We start from the raw sequence: 17,934 nt of genomic DNA, 5'->3' as shown, positions 1-17,934 counted from the left end.
CTCAAAAGGTTTGTCACGAGTCTGACGGTGGTGTAATTCCCTAAAGTAAAAATCCACGCTCATGTATGCCTATGTGGGACATAGATTTCTGGCCGCGTTCTTGCAAATCTCGATATTATTTGAGGACTGATGTGTAACAGTATTTATTTATTTTTTTGAAAATGCTTTTATCTACTTACAACAATATCTTCAGGGAATGTGTCCTTACTGATAGATCCATCATCGAATTCTACTTCATAGAAGGTCTGGGAGGTTATTTCTGTAACCTTGCAGCTGTAGTATCGGATATTTCTGTGCTTCGCAATTACGGTCTGTCCAATATTTATATTCTTCTTGGCCGATTTTTGTCTCTGGAACAAACCAATATATAAGAATTAGTCACTGTGGACATGATTATACACCAGTCATAGTATAAAGGAATTTTTGATGCACACATACAACAGGAATTTTTTTTTGTATAGCGGACAAAAAGAAGTCCTTGTTCAAGAGGGTGTAACAAATATGTACATTGGAACCTGCCTTACAATGTTGGCGGGATGACAAATGAAAAGGATAACCCTATTAAAACCAATGACTTGTTTGATTTAAACTCCAACGTCTAAGGGCCAAAGAGCCATGATCAGGAACTAACTGTTCACTCCCAATCATTGCCCTCTGTACTGTATGTATGGCTCCTGAGGTTGTTAATCTCCATACAGATCATTGTTTATCAGCAGTCTATTCCTGAAATGAAACCACGAAAATAAAAAAAATAAAAAAATTTCAGCGGCTTTTAACAAAAACTACCGGTAATTTTTCAAAAACGTAACACCATCACATTAGACATTCCATAAAAAATCCAGACATTTTTCAATACAGCTACAGCCCATGTTACATTAGCAAAATCTTTCAGCACCAGAGCTAGAAATTGGTTTTTTTTTGCCTTTTTTTCTGTACAGAATACAACAGAATTTGGCGTGAAAAGATTTGTGCTACATGGCACAGGAAGCAACACAGCGGGAAACTTGTGCCAAATTTCCCTACAGATGTATTGTAACCAGTTTTATATGTATTACAACATTCAATACACACCTTGTGGGTAACTATGTGTGAAGTTAGTCAGTAAAGGTGTAGAGAAAAAGGATTTTATATATAAAAGCTTGATGTGTGAAAGATGACATACTGACAGAAACACTTTCTAATTTACTCAAAAACCTGGAGGAAAAAAAAAACTCCTGTCAAGAAAAAAAAAAAAGCATGTATAGAAATTTAAAATGTCACTTGTGATCAGAAAGATGGTAGTTATTCAGTGTTGCTCAACAGACCTGAGAGAAGAATGTGATGTGCCATTTTAATGAAAAATACAGTAGATGTAAGAGAAAGAACACACAAGTCATAACAGTAACAATAATGTAACCTAAGAGGAAGAAACCGCAGTAAACCATAAACACAGCTCACATCTTACTATTTATACAAAGCTTTGAGACTTTTGCCACACTGTACAATTCTAATGGCCACACTTAAAAGGGGTTGGACACTTTCTGGTTACTGTTGACCAATGTATTTATAAGATGATTATATGACACTTACTAATATAGCCTTTGTTTAAATTCTGCACCATTTTTTTTATTTCATAAGGTATTTTCCCTTATTTGTTAAGTCTGTTCTACTGTCCACACAGAGGTCTTGTCCATAAGATGGCTGCTGATGGAGGGTCATGTGACCACGGTAATCACCAACATGTGATGTCTCCTCCATTCACATACACTGCACCAGTCATCTGCACTTGTACTGCTGAAGGTTTAACCCCTTAGTGACCACCCATACGTATTTTTACGGCGGTCACTAAGGGGACTAATGCTGGGCGACCGTTTTTTTTTACATGAGTGCCGCAGGAGTGCCGATCCTGGCTGTTTAACACTTAACAAGCCGCGAACAATGGCGCCCGCCACATTTAAAGTGCTTACAGAGGGAGCGGACTCCCTCTGTCTCCCATTGGCACCCCGCAAATGCCTGCTGGTCAGATAGAATAGCATTGCCATTAAAATGCATTGCACTAAAGGGACAGTGCATTGCATTTTAAAAGCAATCAAAAACTGTCCCCTTGTGGGACTATTAAGTGTTAAAAAAAAAAAAAAATCATTTATTCAATAAAAAGACCCCATAAAAAAAATTACGCTTTTTTTCCATTGAAAATACGCTTTTCAATGAAAAAAATCTTCATATGTTTGGTATTGCCGCGTCCTACATAAATATCATGTAAATTATCCCCTATGTTGAACACTGTAAAAAAAAAAATCAAAAAGCGCCATTTACTCCAAAATGATACCAATGAAAAATACAAGTCATCCCACAAAAATCAAGCCCTTACACAACTCCATAGAAAGAAAAATAAAAACGTTATAGGTCTTGGGAAGCGGCAATGCAAAACATTTTTTTCTTTGAAAAAAACCCCCAAAAAGGGGTTTTATTGCAAAAAAGTTGTAAAATGTAAAAAAAGATATGTATTTGGTATCACTGTAATCGTACTGACCCAGAGAATAAATATATTATGTTATTTATACCGAAAAATGAATGCCATAAAATTTATAACGCAAAAACGCAGTGGCAGTATTGCTGTTTTTTCCATCTCCCTCCGAGAAAGAGTTAATAAAATTAAATCAGAAAGTTATGTGTACCCTAAAATGGCGCAATTAAAAACTACAACTTGTCCCGCAAAAAACAAGCCCTCATGAAGCTATATAGATGGAAAAATAAAAAAGTTATAGCTCTTGGAACGTGGCGATGAAAAAGGGAAGAAAAACGCTTGGTCAGTAAGGCCCAAAACATGCTGGTCACTAAGGGGTTAATACAGATACAGTGTGTTTGAATAAAGGAGACATCACATGGGGGCGATCGGCCTGGTCACATGATCCTCTGTCAGTGGCCAACTTGTGGAAGGACCTCTATGTGGACAGCACAGAAGATTTCTCCAACAAGGGGGCATGGATAGTGAAATATAGCAAACGGCACAGAACAACCAAGGCTATATATTAGTAAGTGCTGTATAGTCATCTCACATACACGTTGGTCACAGATAATCAGAAAATAATCGTTGCATGTAATAGCATGTAGCATTTAAGCAACAAACCCAAAAAAGTTTTCCATGGATTGGACAAATCTGCCTCACTGAATGTTTATCATTAGTCACTACCAAATCCACCCATCTAATAATAAATCTGCCAGTCATCATCAGTGCAACGACCAGCAACAATCTCAGAAATGAGCAACCAGTGAAAAATATTTAGCGATTGTTTCATGGAACTGAACGTCTTCGGAACGCAAATGATGTATTAAATCCTCTATCGCTGATCAGTAATGCTCATTCTCCTGCTAACAGATAACACACTATGTAAATTAAAGTGAATGTGTCATGAGAAAATAAAGCTTAAATCACGTTTTCTGTTAAACATTTATTTTAGAATTTTGCTGATTTTTTTATTTTTTCCATGTCACCAGTTTATATTTTTTTAAACGTATATAATCATGCAGTCATGCACACTGGATAGTAGGCCTAAAATATGTTAAGACTTCCTGTCGTTTGAGAGCAGCTATATATGTACATAGGCACGATAGACAGGAGTTAAATGGGAGAGCTTTCTAGGCATGCTCTGTCACCTGTGAGGGGGTCTGAGCCGATAAAAATCTCATACCGCTTATTGTGAAAGGTGAATCCTGTGTTATCTATATTTTATATTTGATGCTACTTGTCACTGTAATTCTGCCTGTGGTGATAATGATAACTATTAAGAAGTTACCTGCACAGAACAGGAAATCATGACCTGTTATTAGACCTAATGACCTGTGCAAAAACGGTTGGATTATATACATTTAAATATAGAAATGGAAAAATGGAAAAAAAATATGCTCCACTGTATCCGGAGATATAGCTCTTTATTTTCTACATAGGGATGAATAAATGAAACCACTGAACCACGTCACCTAATTCTCTATGAGATCACTATGACGGCACTGAGGGGAGGGGAATTCTCCATGTTAGTCCACCTCTGAACGCAGGTGAAGGAGGACCAGAAGGATAAACAGCAGGGGAAGACATCGGAGAGGAAAATCTACCACAAAATCATGGGTTGACCTGTATTCAGCTACATGTAGCTCCTAATAACCAGAATAAGAGCGTTCTTTTCAGTGGTTGCCAAAGACAGCTAGGATTTTTACAAGCAAATATGTAGAAGAACAGAATAACAATGCTTTGCATTAAAGGGATTCTGTCAGCAAGATTTTCGATATGGAGCTTGTGGCGAAACCAACCTCGCCACTGGGTTTTGGAGAGGCCTGTTTATCAGCCTCTTGCCTCAGGATTATGGCCCATACTAACTTTTAAACCCCTGAACCTATTCAAGTGAATTTTGGATAGGTTTGTCCCCAAGTTATACTGTTTAAATTGATGTAAGTTATATGTATGGCCAATGTAAACTCACAAAGTTGTAACAATTTATAATAAGTGTAACTTGTCAGCTTGGGAGGAATATGCTGGGTGTGTTTCGATTGTGCCATTGTCCCATTGTGTGTTTAAATGGTGATGTCTGTCCTGTTGTCTGCACATGTGTATTGGTGATTTCTCTTTATCTTGAGAGATAATTGGATTACGCCTCGGGTGTCTCCAGGGCAGAGAGGAGGAAACCATGATGCATTGTGGGGATGTATTGTCTCTGTGTATCCTACAGTGCTGCATATCTGTCCTATGTCAGTCTTCATTCTGGTCCCCTAGGGGCGTGTACACCAGATGGGCTTGGTTGTTTTATACCTCCCTGTGGGCGGACCTGTATTTGCAAACAACTGTAATAAAAACCAGGCTGGGTGTGCCAGCACCTCAGACCACTGCTTGACCCTCAACACGGAGCCTTGTCTCGTTATTGGGGGGATCCGCTGTATGCTGTTAGAGACTGATTGCCAGGAGTGTAAGCGGATTCCTGTTCGTCTGCTAGCAGCTATTCGTGAGGTTCCAGTTTAGAGTGCTATTTTGTATCCAGTTCGGGAGTTGGTGTTCTGCAGTAGCTGTGCCTGTCTCTCAGAAAGGGGCATATCGCCTAAACGGATTTTAACCCCTTGTCTGCTGAAACGGTCCGTTACAGAGCTGTTCATATCATCCTCTCAGTCTCAATTATCTAATTAAAAATATACTAGTTTTACCCCCACCTGTCCTTTCATTTTTGATAAAAATCGGTTTTATTAATCTGCTAATTACCTTACTAACGTGCCCAAGGGGCTGTCCCTCCGGCCGTTTGTGCCCAGCCGCGCCCCTTATCTCGTAGCCCAGCGCCGCCCCACTGCTAATTATGCACTACTCTCATCGCTGATGGTGCGCCGTAATCTTGCACATGCGCCCTAAGCGCGGTGTCCTGGCAGCAGCCTTACTGAACGAAGCACGAATGCACCAGCTGTCTGCGCACTTTGCTCGCTGACCAGTGGATTTAGGGCGCATGCGCGAGATTACGGCGCACCATCAGCGATGAGAGGAGTGCAAAAATAGCAGTGGGGTTGGCGCTGGGCTACGAAATAAGGGGCGCAGCTGGCCACAAACAGACGGAGTTTGCGGCCAGCTGACTGAATCCCTTTAAGGAAACCAGGCACCACAGCTTTATTAACAACATTAACAAAATATAAAAAAAAACTATTTACAGGTGAAACAAAAAATTAGAATATCGTGCAAAGTTCATTTATTTCAGTAATGCAACTTAAAAGGTGAAACTAATATACAGTCCTGATCAAAAGTTTAAGACCACTTGAAAAATGGCAAAAAATCATATTTTACATTGTTGGATCTTAACAAGGTTCCAAGTAGAGCTTCAACATGCAACAAGAAGAAATGAGAGTGAGACAAAACATTTTTTGAGCATTCAATTAATTGAAAATAATGATTAAACTGAAACAGGCTGTTTTTCAGCTGATCCAAATTTTAGGACCACATGCCTTTAAAAGGCCAAATCTGTGCAAAGATGTGGATTCATTGTAATTTTCGGTCAGGTAGTCACACGTTGTGATGGCAAAGGCAAAAAAACTCCCTTTTTGAACGTGGTCGGGTTGTTGAACTGCATAAGCCCAGCGCGCCATCGCTGCTGAGGTGGGACGCAGTAAGACAGTCATTTGGAATTTCTTAAATGATCCTAAGGGTTATGGAACAAAAAAGTCAAGTGGAAGACCCCAAAAAAATTTCATCAGCACTGAGTCGGAGGATCCAACTGTCTGTCTGTCAAGACACTGGACGATCCTCGACCCAAATTAAGGCCCTTACTGGTGCTGACTGCAGCCCCATAACCATCAGACGGCATCTGAGACTGAAGGGCTTCAAAAACAAAAAACTTCTTCAAAGACCTCGTCTCCTTGAACGCCACAGAACTGCTCGTTTGGACTTTGCAAGAGAGCACCAAACATGGGACATTCAACGGTGGAAGAAAGTTTTATTCTCTGATGAGAAAACATTTAAACCTTGATGGTCCTGATGGTTTCCAACGTTACTGGCATGACAAGAAGATCCCACCTGAGACGTTTTCTACGCGCAACAGCGGAGGGGGCGCCATAATGGTCTGGGGTGCTTGTTCCTTCAGTGAAACAATGGATCTTCAGGAAGTGCAGGGGCGTCAAACAGGCGCTGGCTATGTCCAGATGTTGCAGAGAGAATTCCTCATGACTGAGGGCCCTCGTCTGTGTGGTAACGACTGGGTTTTTCAACAGGACAACGCTACAGTACACAATGCCCGCAGGACAAGGGACTTCTTCCAGGAGAATAACATCACTCTTTTGGCCCATCCTGCGTGTTCCCATGATCTAAATCCAATTGAGAACCTTTGGGGATGGATGGCAAGGGAAGTTTACAAAAATGGACAACAGTTCCAGACAGTAGATGGCCTTCGTGCGGCCGTCTTCACCACTTGGAGAAATGTTCCCACTCACCTCATGGAAACGCTTGCATCAAGCATGCCGAAACGAATTTTTGAAGTGATAAACAATAAGGGCGGAGCTACTCATTACTGAGTTCATGTTTGGAAGTTGGATTTCTGTTTTGGGGGGGGTTTAGTTTTTTTTGGAGGTGTGGTCCTAAACTTTTGATCAGATGAAAAACAGCCTGTTTCAGTTTAATCGTTGTTTTCATTAAATTGAATGCTCAAAAAATGTTTTGTCTCACTCCCATTTCTTCTTGTTGCATGTTGAAGTTCTACTTGGAACCTTGTTAAGATCCAGCCATGCTAAATATGATTTTTTTTGCCATTTTTGGTCTTAAACTTTTGATCAGGACTGTATGAGAGACTCATTACATGGAAAGTGAGATATTTCAAGCCTTTATTTGTTATAATTTGGATGATTATGGCTTACAGCTTATGAAACCCCAAAGTCACAATTTTGAGGTACCCTTTGCTCAGGGGGTATGGATTAATTAGCTGACTAGAGTGTGACACCTTGACCCTAGAATATTGAACCTTTTCACAAAATTCAAATTTTAAGCTGCATTAATGCAATTCCTTTTAATTTGCATTACTGAAATAAATGGACTTTTGCACGATATTAAAATTTTTCCAGTTTTACCTGTATACTGCTTATTTCTTAAAATAATTTTAACAGTATATATACCTGATTAAAGAGCATCTGCCAGCAGATTTGTACCTATGACAATGGCTGACCTGTTGCATGTGCGCTTGGCAGCAGAAGGCATCTTTGCCCACACTGCTGAGAAAAATGTAATTTTAAAGGGGTTTTCCGAGATTTTGATGACCTATCCTCAGGATAAGTAATCAGCATCTGATCAGAGAGGGTCCAACACCCAGGATCCCTGCTGATCAGTTGTTTGAGAAGGCACCTGCATTCCTGTGAGCACCGTGGCCTTCTCACAGATTACCAAGCACAGTGCTGTACATTGTATAGTGGCTGTGCTTGGTATTGTGCTCAGCCCCAAATAAGTGAATGCAATGTACAGCACTGTGCTTGGTAAGCTGCGAGAAGGCCGCGGCGCTCACAGGAATGCAGGTGCCTTCTCAAACAACTGATCAGCAGGGATCCTGGGTGTTGAATCAAACACTGATGACCTATTCTGAAAATGGGTCATCAGTACCAAAATCTCAGAAAACCCCTTTAATATATGCAAATTAGACCCTAGGAGCAATGGGGGTGTTGTTGTTACAGCTTGATGTTCTTCCCATTCTGCAACTGCGGCACCCTCTACACTTTGATTAACAGAGCTAGGTGTGGTAATGTTTTTCCCTGCCTGGTCCAAAGTGCAGAAGGCGCGGCAGTTGCAGAGAGAGCACAGCCTCTAGGTGTAACGGCAATGCCCCCGTTGCTCCTAGAGGCTCATTTGCATATATTAAAACTTCATTTTTCTCAGCAATAAGGACACATTTGAACATGGGACCAACACAGATGTCTTCACCCGCCAAGCGCAAATGTAACAGGTCAGCCAGTTTCATAGGTACAAATCTGCTGGCAGATGCTCTTTAATGCTGGGCAGGGATACAGCATATTGTCCAACTCTGCCCTCCCACCTGCCTAGGCAAATAACAAATCTGACCCCCAAAAGGTATAACAATATGAAAGCCTACAGCCATTAATATTGTGTGTTTTATTAATTTTTTAATGACTCCTGAGCATACCTTCCTGTGGCTTCCTGAGGCAGGTTTTTCCCCAGGGGCTAAGGATTTGGCCATCAACCTCCTTACGTCAGCTAAACTTTTAATTCCGTTTATGTGGAGGAGCCCGGATGCTCCCACCTTGAGCATGTAGATAGAGAGAGTGCAGCAGATGTGTAGAATGGAGGAACTAGCAGGGTGGAAAAACAAAAATATAGCTGCCTTCCTGCGAATTTGGTCTCATTGATAGTCTTCTGAGTATCTAACAAGACCCTCTGACAGTGGATTGTACTGTAATTAAACATATTGTCACCCTTTCCCATCCCTCCTTTATCTCTTTATAACAATTCTTAGGGTGAATTGGAATCTAAATCACGGAATAGAACAGAGGCACTAAAAACTGCAACTTTATTAGGTATGCACTAAAAAAAGGGGGAGGGGGGAGTAAAATCAAAACCCTTTTAGGAAACCCTTATAAAAGGGCAGAATCAACGTGAGCTGTGCACAGAGGACTTTAATAAATAGGTCTTGAGTGCTAGAGGTGGACTGTATATGGTGAATATAAGTCACTAACCACCTGTTACTGCCACGGGGTGGGGGTGGGGTTGTATGTATATATTGACCTGGTTATCGATTTTAATACACTGAGCCCAGGCTGTATAATACATGTGGAACACCCAACTCCCAGTGGTCAGAGAAGCGACAGCCAGACCTAATACAAACCCCTGTGTATCAGGAGAAGACAGGAAAGAAGGTGTGTAGGTAATTGCATACACCTGAGGCTAGACTGACGCAGTGAACAAAGGAGGCAATAGAAGAGATCCACCAGGGTCCCCAACATACACTAGGGGATTTTAAAAAATAACCCTGTACGTGGAATGGAGGGAGGAAACCCCAGAACATCTGTATAATAATTGGTTTGTGAAAAAAGATGACGGGATACTACTCCTCGCTACTATTTGCGCTCAGGAGCTATATCAATAGCTCAGCTTCATCAGCATAAAGCAGGACGTATCAGCTCGACGTGTTTCTTCTAACTAGAATCATCAAGAGCTAGTGAATCTGCCTGTCAGTATATAGATTTGCTGAGCATCAGCTGTCCCACTGGCGTGGTGACAACCTCCAGCGCTAGTTCGGCCGTGAAGCGGCGGCCGAACATGCTTCGTTATAGGGGAGAAGTCCCTCCCTCAGAATGACGTGGGGATTCGAGTGCAGACGAATCGCGGGCCAGGGGGCGGCACCCGCCTGTCAGCTCCTGTCGACGCGATCATCCACGCTAGATAGGGAATACCCACATTAAGGTAATGAATTATAGAATACGAGGCATAACTAGAGGCAGGGAATAAAGTCAGTGGCCAGAGGGGACAGATGGGGAAACCATATAGTGACAAGACTGTTCACTGTGTCAACCAGTCTGATAAAGCAAAGCCACACTGGTCGTTGGTAATGAAACCACATAGATAGTAATACATGGAATAAAGATGTATAAAGGGGGATATATTGCAAAAACAAGTAATGGAAATATGCCGAGAAGAACATGAAAGGATATACACTCACCTAAAGAATTATTAGGAACACCATACTAATACGGTGTTGGACCCCCTTTTGCCTTCAGAACTGCCTTAATTCTACGTGGCATTGATTCAACAAGGTGCTGATAGCATTCTTTAGAAATGTTGGTCCATATTGATAGGATAGCATCTTGCAGTTGATGGAGATTTGAGGGATGCACATCCAGGGCACGAAGCTCCCGTTCCACCACATCCCAAAGATGCTCTATTGGGTTGAGATCTGGTGACTGTGGGGCCATTTTAGTACAGTGAACTCATTGTCATGTTCAAGAAACCAATTTGAAATTATTCGAGCTTTGTGACATGGTGCATTATCCTGCTGGAAGTAGCCATCAGAGGATGGATACATGTTCTCATTTTGTTTACGCCAAATTCGGACTCTACCATTTGAATGTCTCAACAGAAATCGAGACTCATCAGACCAGGCAACATTTTTCCAGTCTTCAACAGTCCAATTTTGGTGAGCTCGTGCAAATTGTAGCCTCTTTTTCCTATTTTTAGTGGAGATGAGTGGTACCCGGTGGGGTCTTCTGCTGTTGTAGCCCATCCGCCTCAAGGTTGTGCGTGTTGTGGCTTCACAAATGCTTTGCTGCATACCTCGGTTGTAATGAGTGGTTATTTCAGTCAACGTTGCTCTTCTATCAGCTTGAATCAGTCGGCCCATTCTCCTCTGACCTCTAGCATCCACAAGGCATTTTTGCCCACAGGACTGCCGCATACTGGATGTTTTTCCCTTTTCACACCATTCTTTGTAAACCCTAGAAAAGGTTGTGCGCGAAAATCCCAGTAATTGAGCAGATTGTGAAATACTCAGACCGGCCCGTCTGGCACCAACAACCATGCCACGCTCAAGATTGTCTTGACCAGGAGCATTCCCTAAATGCATTGAAGAAACTGCCATGTGATTGGTTGACTAGATAATTGCATTAATGAGAAATAGAACAGGTGTTCCTAATAATTCTTTAGGGGAGTGTATACTGTGACAGCAGGACACAGCATCACATACAAAATGCATGCGACGCAAAAACATTTCTTCTATCTAGCATATGTCACATGGATACAAGGAGATAATAGCCCACTAGAAAAATGACTAACCACAGCTGTACTGCAGTCAGTCAATAAAACTGACATACGAAATGTGGTCATTGAGTCCATGAGGCCGCAGTGTCCCCAGTTTAAAGGTCCATTGGGCCCCCTTCTGTAGGACTCGTTGATCCAAGTGACCCCCTCGGGGAGATGGTCGTACCATCTCAATCCCCTGAAAGCGTATTGCCTGTATGTCACCTGAGTGCCGTGTGTTGACATGACGGGCAACCGGAGTGTCTGTATTTTTACGAATGTCATTGAGATGCTCTCCTATGCGACGTCGGAACTCACATATCGTCTTCCCCACGTATTGTATACCGCAGGTGCATGTAATCAGATATAGCAGCCCAGAAGATCTGCAATTGATAAAAGTACGGATGGTATATGATTTGGTCGTAAACGTACTGCAGAATGTGGACCCGGGCTTAATGGAGTCGCACGCAATGCAGTTACCACAGCGAAGTGTCCCTTTAAGGGAAGTCGATGGAGTAGATGTCTGAAAGAAGCTGTGGCAAGAGCGATACTTAAAGGGGTTGTCCGAGTTATTTTTTTGTTCTTTCTATGTTCCTAACTAAGCAAATGTAACAGCTTTCCAATTCACTCACTTTATCTCCAGTTGCTGGTTTCTCAGATTTCACTGAGGGTCACATGACCTGTGATGTCAGCTTCTCTCCCTGCTCTGATAAAGGTCGTTTAGCCTGTAAACGAAACGTCACTGTGCTGGCCACGCCCTCCCCTTCACTGCCGTCTACTCTCTGCTAGGATTCTTAACCCCTTCAGCTGCACATATTGGCTGCAGCAGTGACAATTCTGGGCACAGGAGCTGACGGACTAGAGAGAGCATTGCACAAGAAGGTAGGGGGAAGATCCTGTGTCTATTAGCAGTGTCATTATACAGCTGGGACTTGTAGTCCTACACATACAACATGCTGCTGAGTCTCCCAGCAGGCAGACATGTCACTCAGGTCAGCACTTGTATCCACTCCCTTAGCAGTGTCATTATAGAGCTGGGACTTGTAGTCCTACACATATGTCTGCCTGCTGGGAGACTCTGCAGCATGTTGTATGTGTAGGACTACAAGTCCCAGCTCTATAATGACACTGCTAAGGGAGTGGATACAAGTACTGCCCTGAGTGACATGTCTGCCTGCTGGGAGACTCTGCAGCATGTTGTATGTGTAGGACTACAAGTCCCAGCTGTATAATGACACTGCTAAGGGAGTGGATACAAGTGCTGCCCTGAGTGACATGTCTGCCTGCTGGGAGACTCTGCAGCATGTTGTATCCACTCCCTTAGCAGTGTCATTATACAGCTGGGACTTGTAGTCCTACACATACAACATGCTGCAGAGTCTCCCAGCAGGCAGACATGTCACTCAGGACAGCTCTTGTATTCACTCCCTTAGCAGTGTCCTTATACATCTTGGACTTGTAGTCCTACACATACAACATGCTGCAGAGTCTCCCAGCAGGCAGACATGTCACTCAGGGCAGCTCTTGTATTCACTCCCTTAGCAGTGTCATTGTACAGCTGGGACTTGTAGTCCTACACATACAACATGCTGCAGAGTCTCCCAGCAGGCAGACATGTCACTCAGGGCAGCTCTTGTATCCACTCCCTTAGCAGTGTCATTATACAGCTGGGACTTGTAGTTCTACACATACAACATGCTGCAGAGTCTCCCAGCAGGCAGACATGTCACTCAGGGCAGCTCTTGTAGACACTCCCTTAGCAGTGTCATTATACAGCTGGGACTTGTAGTCCTACACATACAACATGCTGCAGAGTCTCCCAGCAGGCAGACATGTCACTATACAGCTGGGACTTGTAGTTCTACACATACAACATGCTGCAGAGTCTCCCAGCAGGCAGACATGTCACTCAGGGCAGCTCTTGTAGCCACTCCCTTAGCAGTGTCATTATACAGCTGGGACTTGTAGTCCTACACATACAACATGCTGCAGAGTCTCCCAGCAGTCAGACATGTCACTCAGGACAGCTCTTGTATTCACTCCCTTAGCAGTGCAGGGGGAGGGGCAGAGATAGTTTTTATTGCATGTAAACAAAGGGCCAGAAGAGAACCAGGGAAATGAGGAAATATATATATATTTTTTTGCATAAAACATGCTTAGCTTAGTTATATACTGCTGCCTATCAGATTTTCAGTGGTAGATTTTTTTTTTTCATAACTCGGACAACCCCTTTAAGGTTGCGACCCGACCAGTACGTGATCACAGAAGTGGGGCTGACAAAATTGCCAACGTCGGGATCCATCTGCAGAATCCACCAATGCTTGCGGAGGATCTCCCGTATCAGACCATTTGCCGTATCAAAAGTATCAATTAGCCGAACCTGTCCCTGAGCACTCTCCCTCTCACGGGGGTTAAGGAGTGATTCACGGGCACATGATAGCAAGTGTTGGGGTTGGAATCTACCCAGATGCTTAATATATAAAAGGGCTTCTAGTGTGCACAGAGTCCTCTGTTTTATGATTTTATTTTCTCTTATTGTTCTATATGTTTACTGCAAGAATGCCTTTTTGCTTATTAGCGGATAAGTAAGGATGTTATCCTAGACTGCAGTGGTCTGCGTGCCATACTTGCTGTTGACAATCTGCACTGGTACTTCTTTCTTTTAAATTAAAACAGTATTGATAAAATATTATATATATATATATATATATATATATCACAATTTACAAAATACATTTAAATCTCAGACAAAAAATGAATACCATATGTTAAAAAGCAAGACTAGTATTCAATAAAACAGAGCCAAGAAAAGGACTACTTCCCTGGAGATCATTTGTTTACAATGCCTTCTTTCAGTTCACTCAGTGGTTGAAGGCTAACTTCAGGGTAAAATCTTCCACTGCCATGTTATCAGCTGAACATGTTAAAGTATTCAGAGCACAGATTATGTTATATAGATCACGTTCTAAGAAGTGCCTTAAGCTTGCCTCCACATGAGACTTGGTAACTAACTGAAGTGACAGATTTAGAAACCCGCGAAGGCCACACATCATTCTGCAACGCTGTGACCATGCTCTGGAAGATTTCAAATCAATGTAATGAGAAACGTTCAGAAAATAAGTTCTCACCAGGTTCTGATTGATCATGTGCCTGAAGCATGTGATGTACACTACAAAGGGCCAGTCATCCTCCTCCATCACGACCCCCGCAGCATGTGCGCAGGTCACATGGAAGGATGTGGGGCAGCGACCGTATGAACACTGGATACAAGCTCCATGACAGTTCTTAAATCTTTGTCTGCAGAAAACACATCTCTGTGGAAGACAAAAAACAAGGTTTAATGAGAATACAGCATAATACAATAAGCAAACAAAATAGAAAAAAAATGAAGGCTGCTGTTGCACAGTGGATTCAAATCTGACACGGATTTTTCCCACGGTAAAAATCCCAGGCTATCCCATGGATTTCTGAAGTGGATTTGCTGCAGATCTACACAAGGAATAGCCCTATAGTCATTCAATGGGGCTTATCAAGGTGTTTTCCCCCTGAAATAAGTGACGTGCAGCTTATTTCTGAGACGCTGACGGAAATCCACATGAAAATATCTAACGTTGTGCTCATCAATGTTCATTTTAGCAAAACAGCTGGGTCAATTTAAAAGTTTTTTTCTGGGCTTTTAATACCAATGACCTATCCTCAGTATACTGTAGGTCCTCAATCACGGAGCACGGCCTTCTATTCAACCAGCTGATGGTGGGGGGGTAGGTTGTTAGACCCCCGCTGATTTGATGATGATGATGGCGTTCCTGGACATCCAACAACTCTGACTGCCTGCTCTGCACTTTGGCTGTGATCAATGTCCGTTTGTGGACCAAAACATTGGCCTGTGCAATCTAAATTAACTGGATGTTAAAATAAAGTAATCAGCAAATCTGAAAAGCTATTTGAGTGCCGTGGTTCACGGATACATTGTTCTGGGAAAACCACCATACCACTGAGCACCACACCACTAAGTGGAGTGCCAACCATGTCCTTCTCTGTATCCTGAGGATAGGTCATCAATATTAAAATCCCGGAAAATCCCTTTAAGTAACTGATGTAACTTTTTAACCAGGGTCTCTGTCACCAGTTTATGACACCATCAGATCAATCTTTCTGCTGCAGCAATAAAATCAATCCAGCCAAATACACAGTGAAGAATAAACTGTTTTTATGAAGACCAATGTTCTAAAGCAAACCCAAATTAAAGTGGTTCTCCAACATACAAATACTTCCCCAGTGACCATAAATGTGTTAATATAACAAAAACATATCATCACCACTTACTCACCATTTCCAGCAGTGCCATTCCAGTCCTCAGCCTTGGTTTCTGTTCACAGGCTGCAGCAGTGACATAGATGTACATGGCATGTAACCACTGCAGCCAATCACTAGCCTCAGCAGTATGCAGCAACAGACAGACAGAGGGCAGGAATTGGCTGAATCAGTCGAATGCCGTATAAAGCTATGTCACCAATGCAGCCTGCAAACAAAGACTGGCGGTATAGATCAGGGTGGCAGTCATGAAAACAACGGGTGATTAGTTGTGAGCATATGTTCGTTTACGGGCAATGGGCAGATTTTCATATAAATTGGAGAACCCTTTAAAAAGCATCTCCAGTTATCCACTTAAAACACCTTTGATATGCACTTCCATCTATAAATTCAAGATTTTGAACTAGAATCAAAAAGTAGTTCTCTGATCCGTTACCTTCATTCATTTTCAGGCGACACAAGAGTAGGAGACATTAATTATTTCAAAAATTCCCTGTTTCTGGCTGAGAGGGATATTCTCTCTCCCCAGTGAGGGCAGGGGAGAAGAGTGGCAGGAACACTATATAAAGCCACCATATGTAGACAGAGTGCCTAGCACTGGGGCTACGGCAGACAATGAGCACTTCCTGTTATGCGAGTTAGGAGAAAACTGCGGTCAACAACTCAGACAGCTGAGGTTTGACGGAAAAAGTTCAGAAAAGAACACAGTGAAATTTACATTTGTCACTGCAGGCAAACTCTGAGACATTCAAACCAATTTCCAAACTAGATCCACTCTAACTACTATTTTTCAGCTTCCTGTTAAAACTGTGGATCAAAATGAAGACGGTGACAAGATTTGAGGAGACTCAATTCTCATTCTATTTTATTCTGTATTGCAAAGCAATTTGTTGCCGATCGTTATTTTTATCCTGTGCATAAAAAAATATCTTTATTAAACATAAAGGCATAACGGCAATAAAAATGCTGATTTGTATTGGATGTGTTCTGAAGAATCAACAAAAAAAGATCTGTTGGCAACAGCAATTTATTTTCTACAACAGTAAGGAACTACTGTGCTGCCATGTTTGCAATATTTAGCCGCCAGTTTGATTAGCTTTCAATATTTTCCTTATGAACATTCAAAGAAACTTAGCATCTAACTAAAAATGCACAGCGCCAATAGAAATTACATGGCAAAACTTTTCCAAGAAACAGAAGGATTCCACAAAATTATGATGGGTATTAGAAATAACATCTGGTCTATAATGTAGAATTTGGGCTGTGGGATGGATTTGCACCATGCTAAACATTTAAAACAGACAAGTAGTAAAATAAGGTATGGCTGGCTGAGAAACATGTAATGACCCAGATGGAGAGACTTTGGTAATACTTTCCAATATGTCTGCACTTTACGTCTATCGTACAACACAGGTACACATTTTCTGTTACATTGTTTTCTATACTGTATTCATGCGTGGAGAAACTTTTTGATTCAATTTCATATACCCTATTAGGAAATTCAAAGTTAAAGGGGTTGTTTCACTTCAGCAAGTGGCATTTATGAAGTAGAGAAAGTTAATACAAGGAAGGCACTTACTAATGTATTGTGATTATTAGGCTTGAGTAAATCGACCTTCGGATCATAGTTCCGAAGTCAATTTGTTCAAATACTTTGATTTTAATGCTGTACAGCATAGAGCCAAAGTTCATCTCGCCCAAAGTCGCTAAAGACTTTGGATTGTTATACACAGATATGAATACAGTAGCAATTCACCGAAGTGGCTTTGGTATTGGCTGGTACCTCGGTACTATAGCCCACTTCAGATTCCTATTTTAAATTGTCTTTAGACTTTTACTATGTCTGTGTGTATATTTTCATATTTTCTATATGGAATAAAATAATTTATTGATTGTACTCGCTGGATCCATCTGGTATTTTTCTAAACACTAAAGTCACAGTCTCTGGCCGAAAACCAAGTTTACCGTATATTTTCACTAATCCTGATGACAAAGGCAACACAAAATGTATGTTTGTGATACCCTACCCCATCCTTATGTAGCACAATCAGCAGTTTAGCATGATCAAAACGGCTAAAAGATTCCCGTGAAATAAAATCATTCCCCTGGAAAACCCCTTTAGGCTGTCACGCCCCGTAATCGCAGAGCAGCACCTGTCCTGACCTCCCAGCACTGGTAGGGTCACATAGCATTTTCTATTATTCTGTATAAGTTGCAATTGGATGAAAAGTAATTTTAAAAAAGTTTAAAAAAAAACTTAAACTGTAAAATCACCCCTCTTTCCTCAAAAATGAACAAAATAAATAAATAAATTATGGGCATCGTCACATGTGAAAACACCCATACTATTAAAATATTAAAAAAGTTAGCCCATATGGTGAAGGATGTAACAG

General features: G+C 41.7%; 1 protein-coding gene across 1 annotated transcript in view; it reads right to left on the bottom strand.

The window, feature by feature from the left end:
- Positions 1-17,934, bottom strand: part of KDM4C (lysine demethylase 4C) — a 320,670-nt gene that overhangs the window by 36,156 nt on the left and 266,580 nt on the right. The window contains 2 exon segments of the mRNA XM_040419760.1: positions 180-350; positions 14,356-14,541. Of these exon segments, the coding sequence (XP_040275694.1) occupies positions 180-350; positions 14,356-14,541 (357 nt within the window).

The sequence above is a fragment of the Bufo bufo genome, chromosome 2 (genome assembly GCF_905171765.1).
Source record: "Bufo bufo chromosome 2, aBufBuf1.1, whole genome shotgun sequence".
NCBI classification, from domain to species: Eukaryota; Metazoa; Chordata; class Amphibia; order Anura; family Bufonidae; genus Bufo; species Bufo bufo.
Note: the sequence above shows the minus strand (reverse complement) of the source record. Positions and strands in the feature narration are given on the sequence as shown.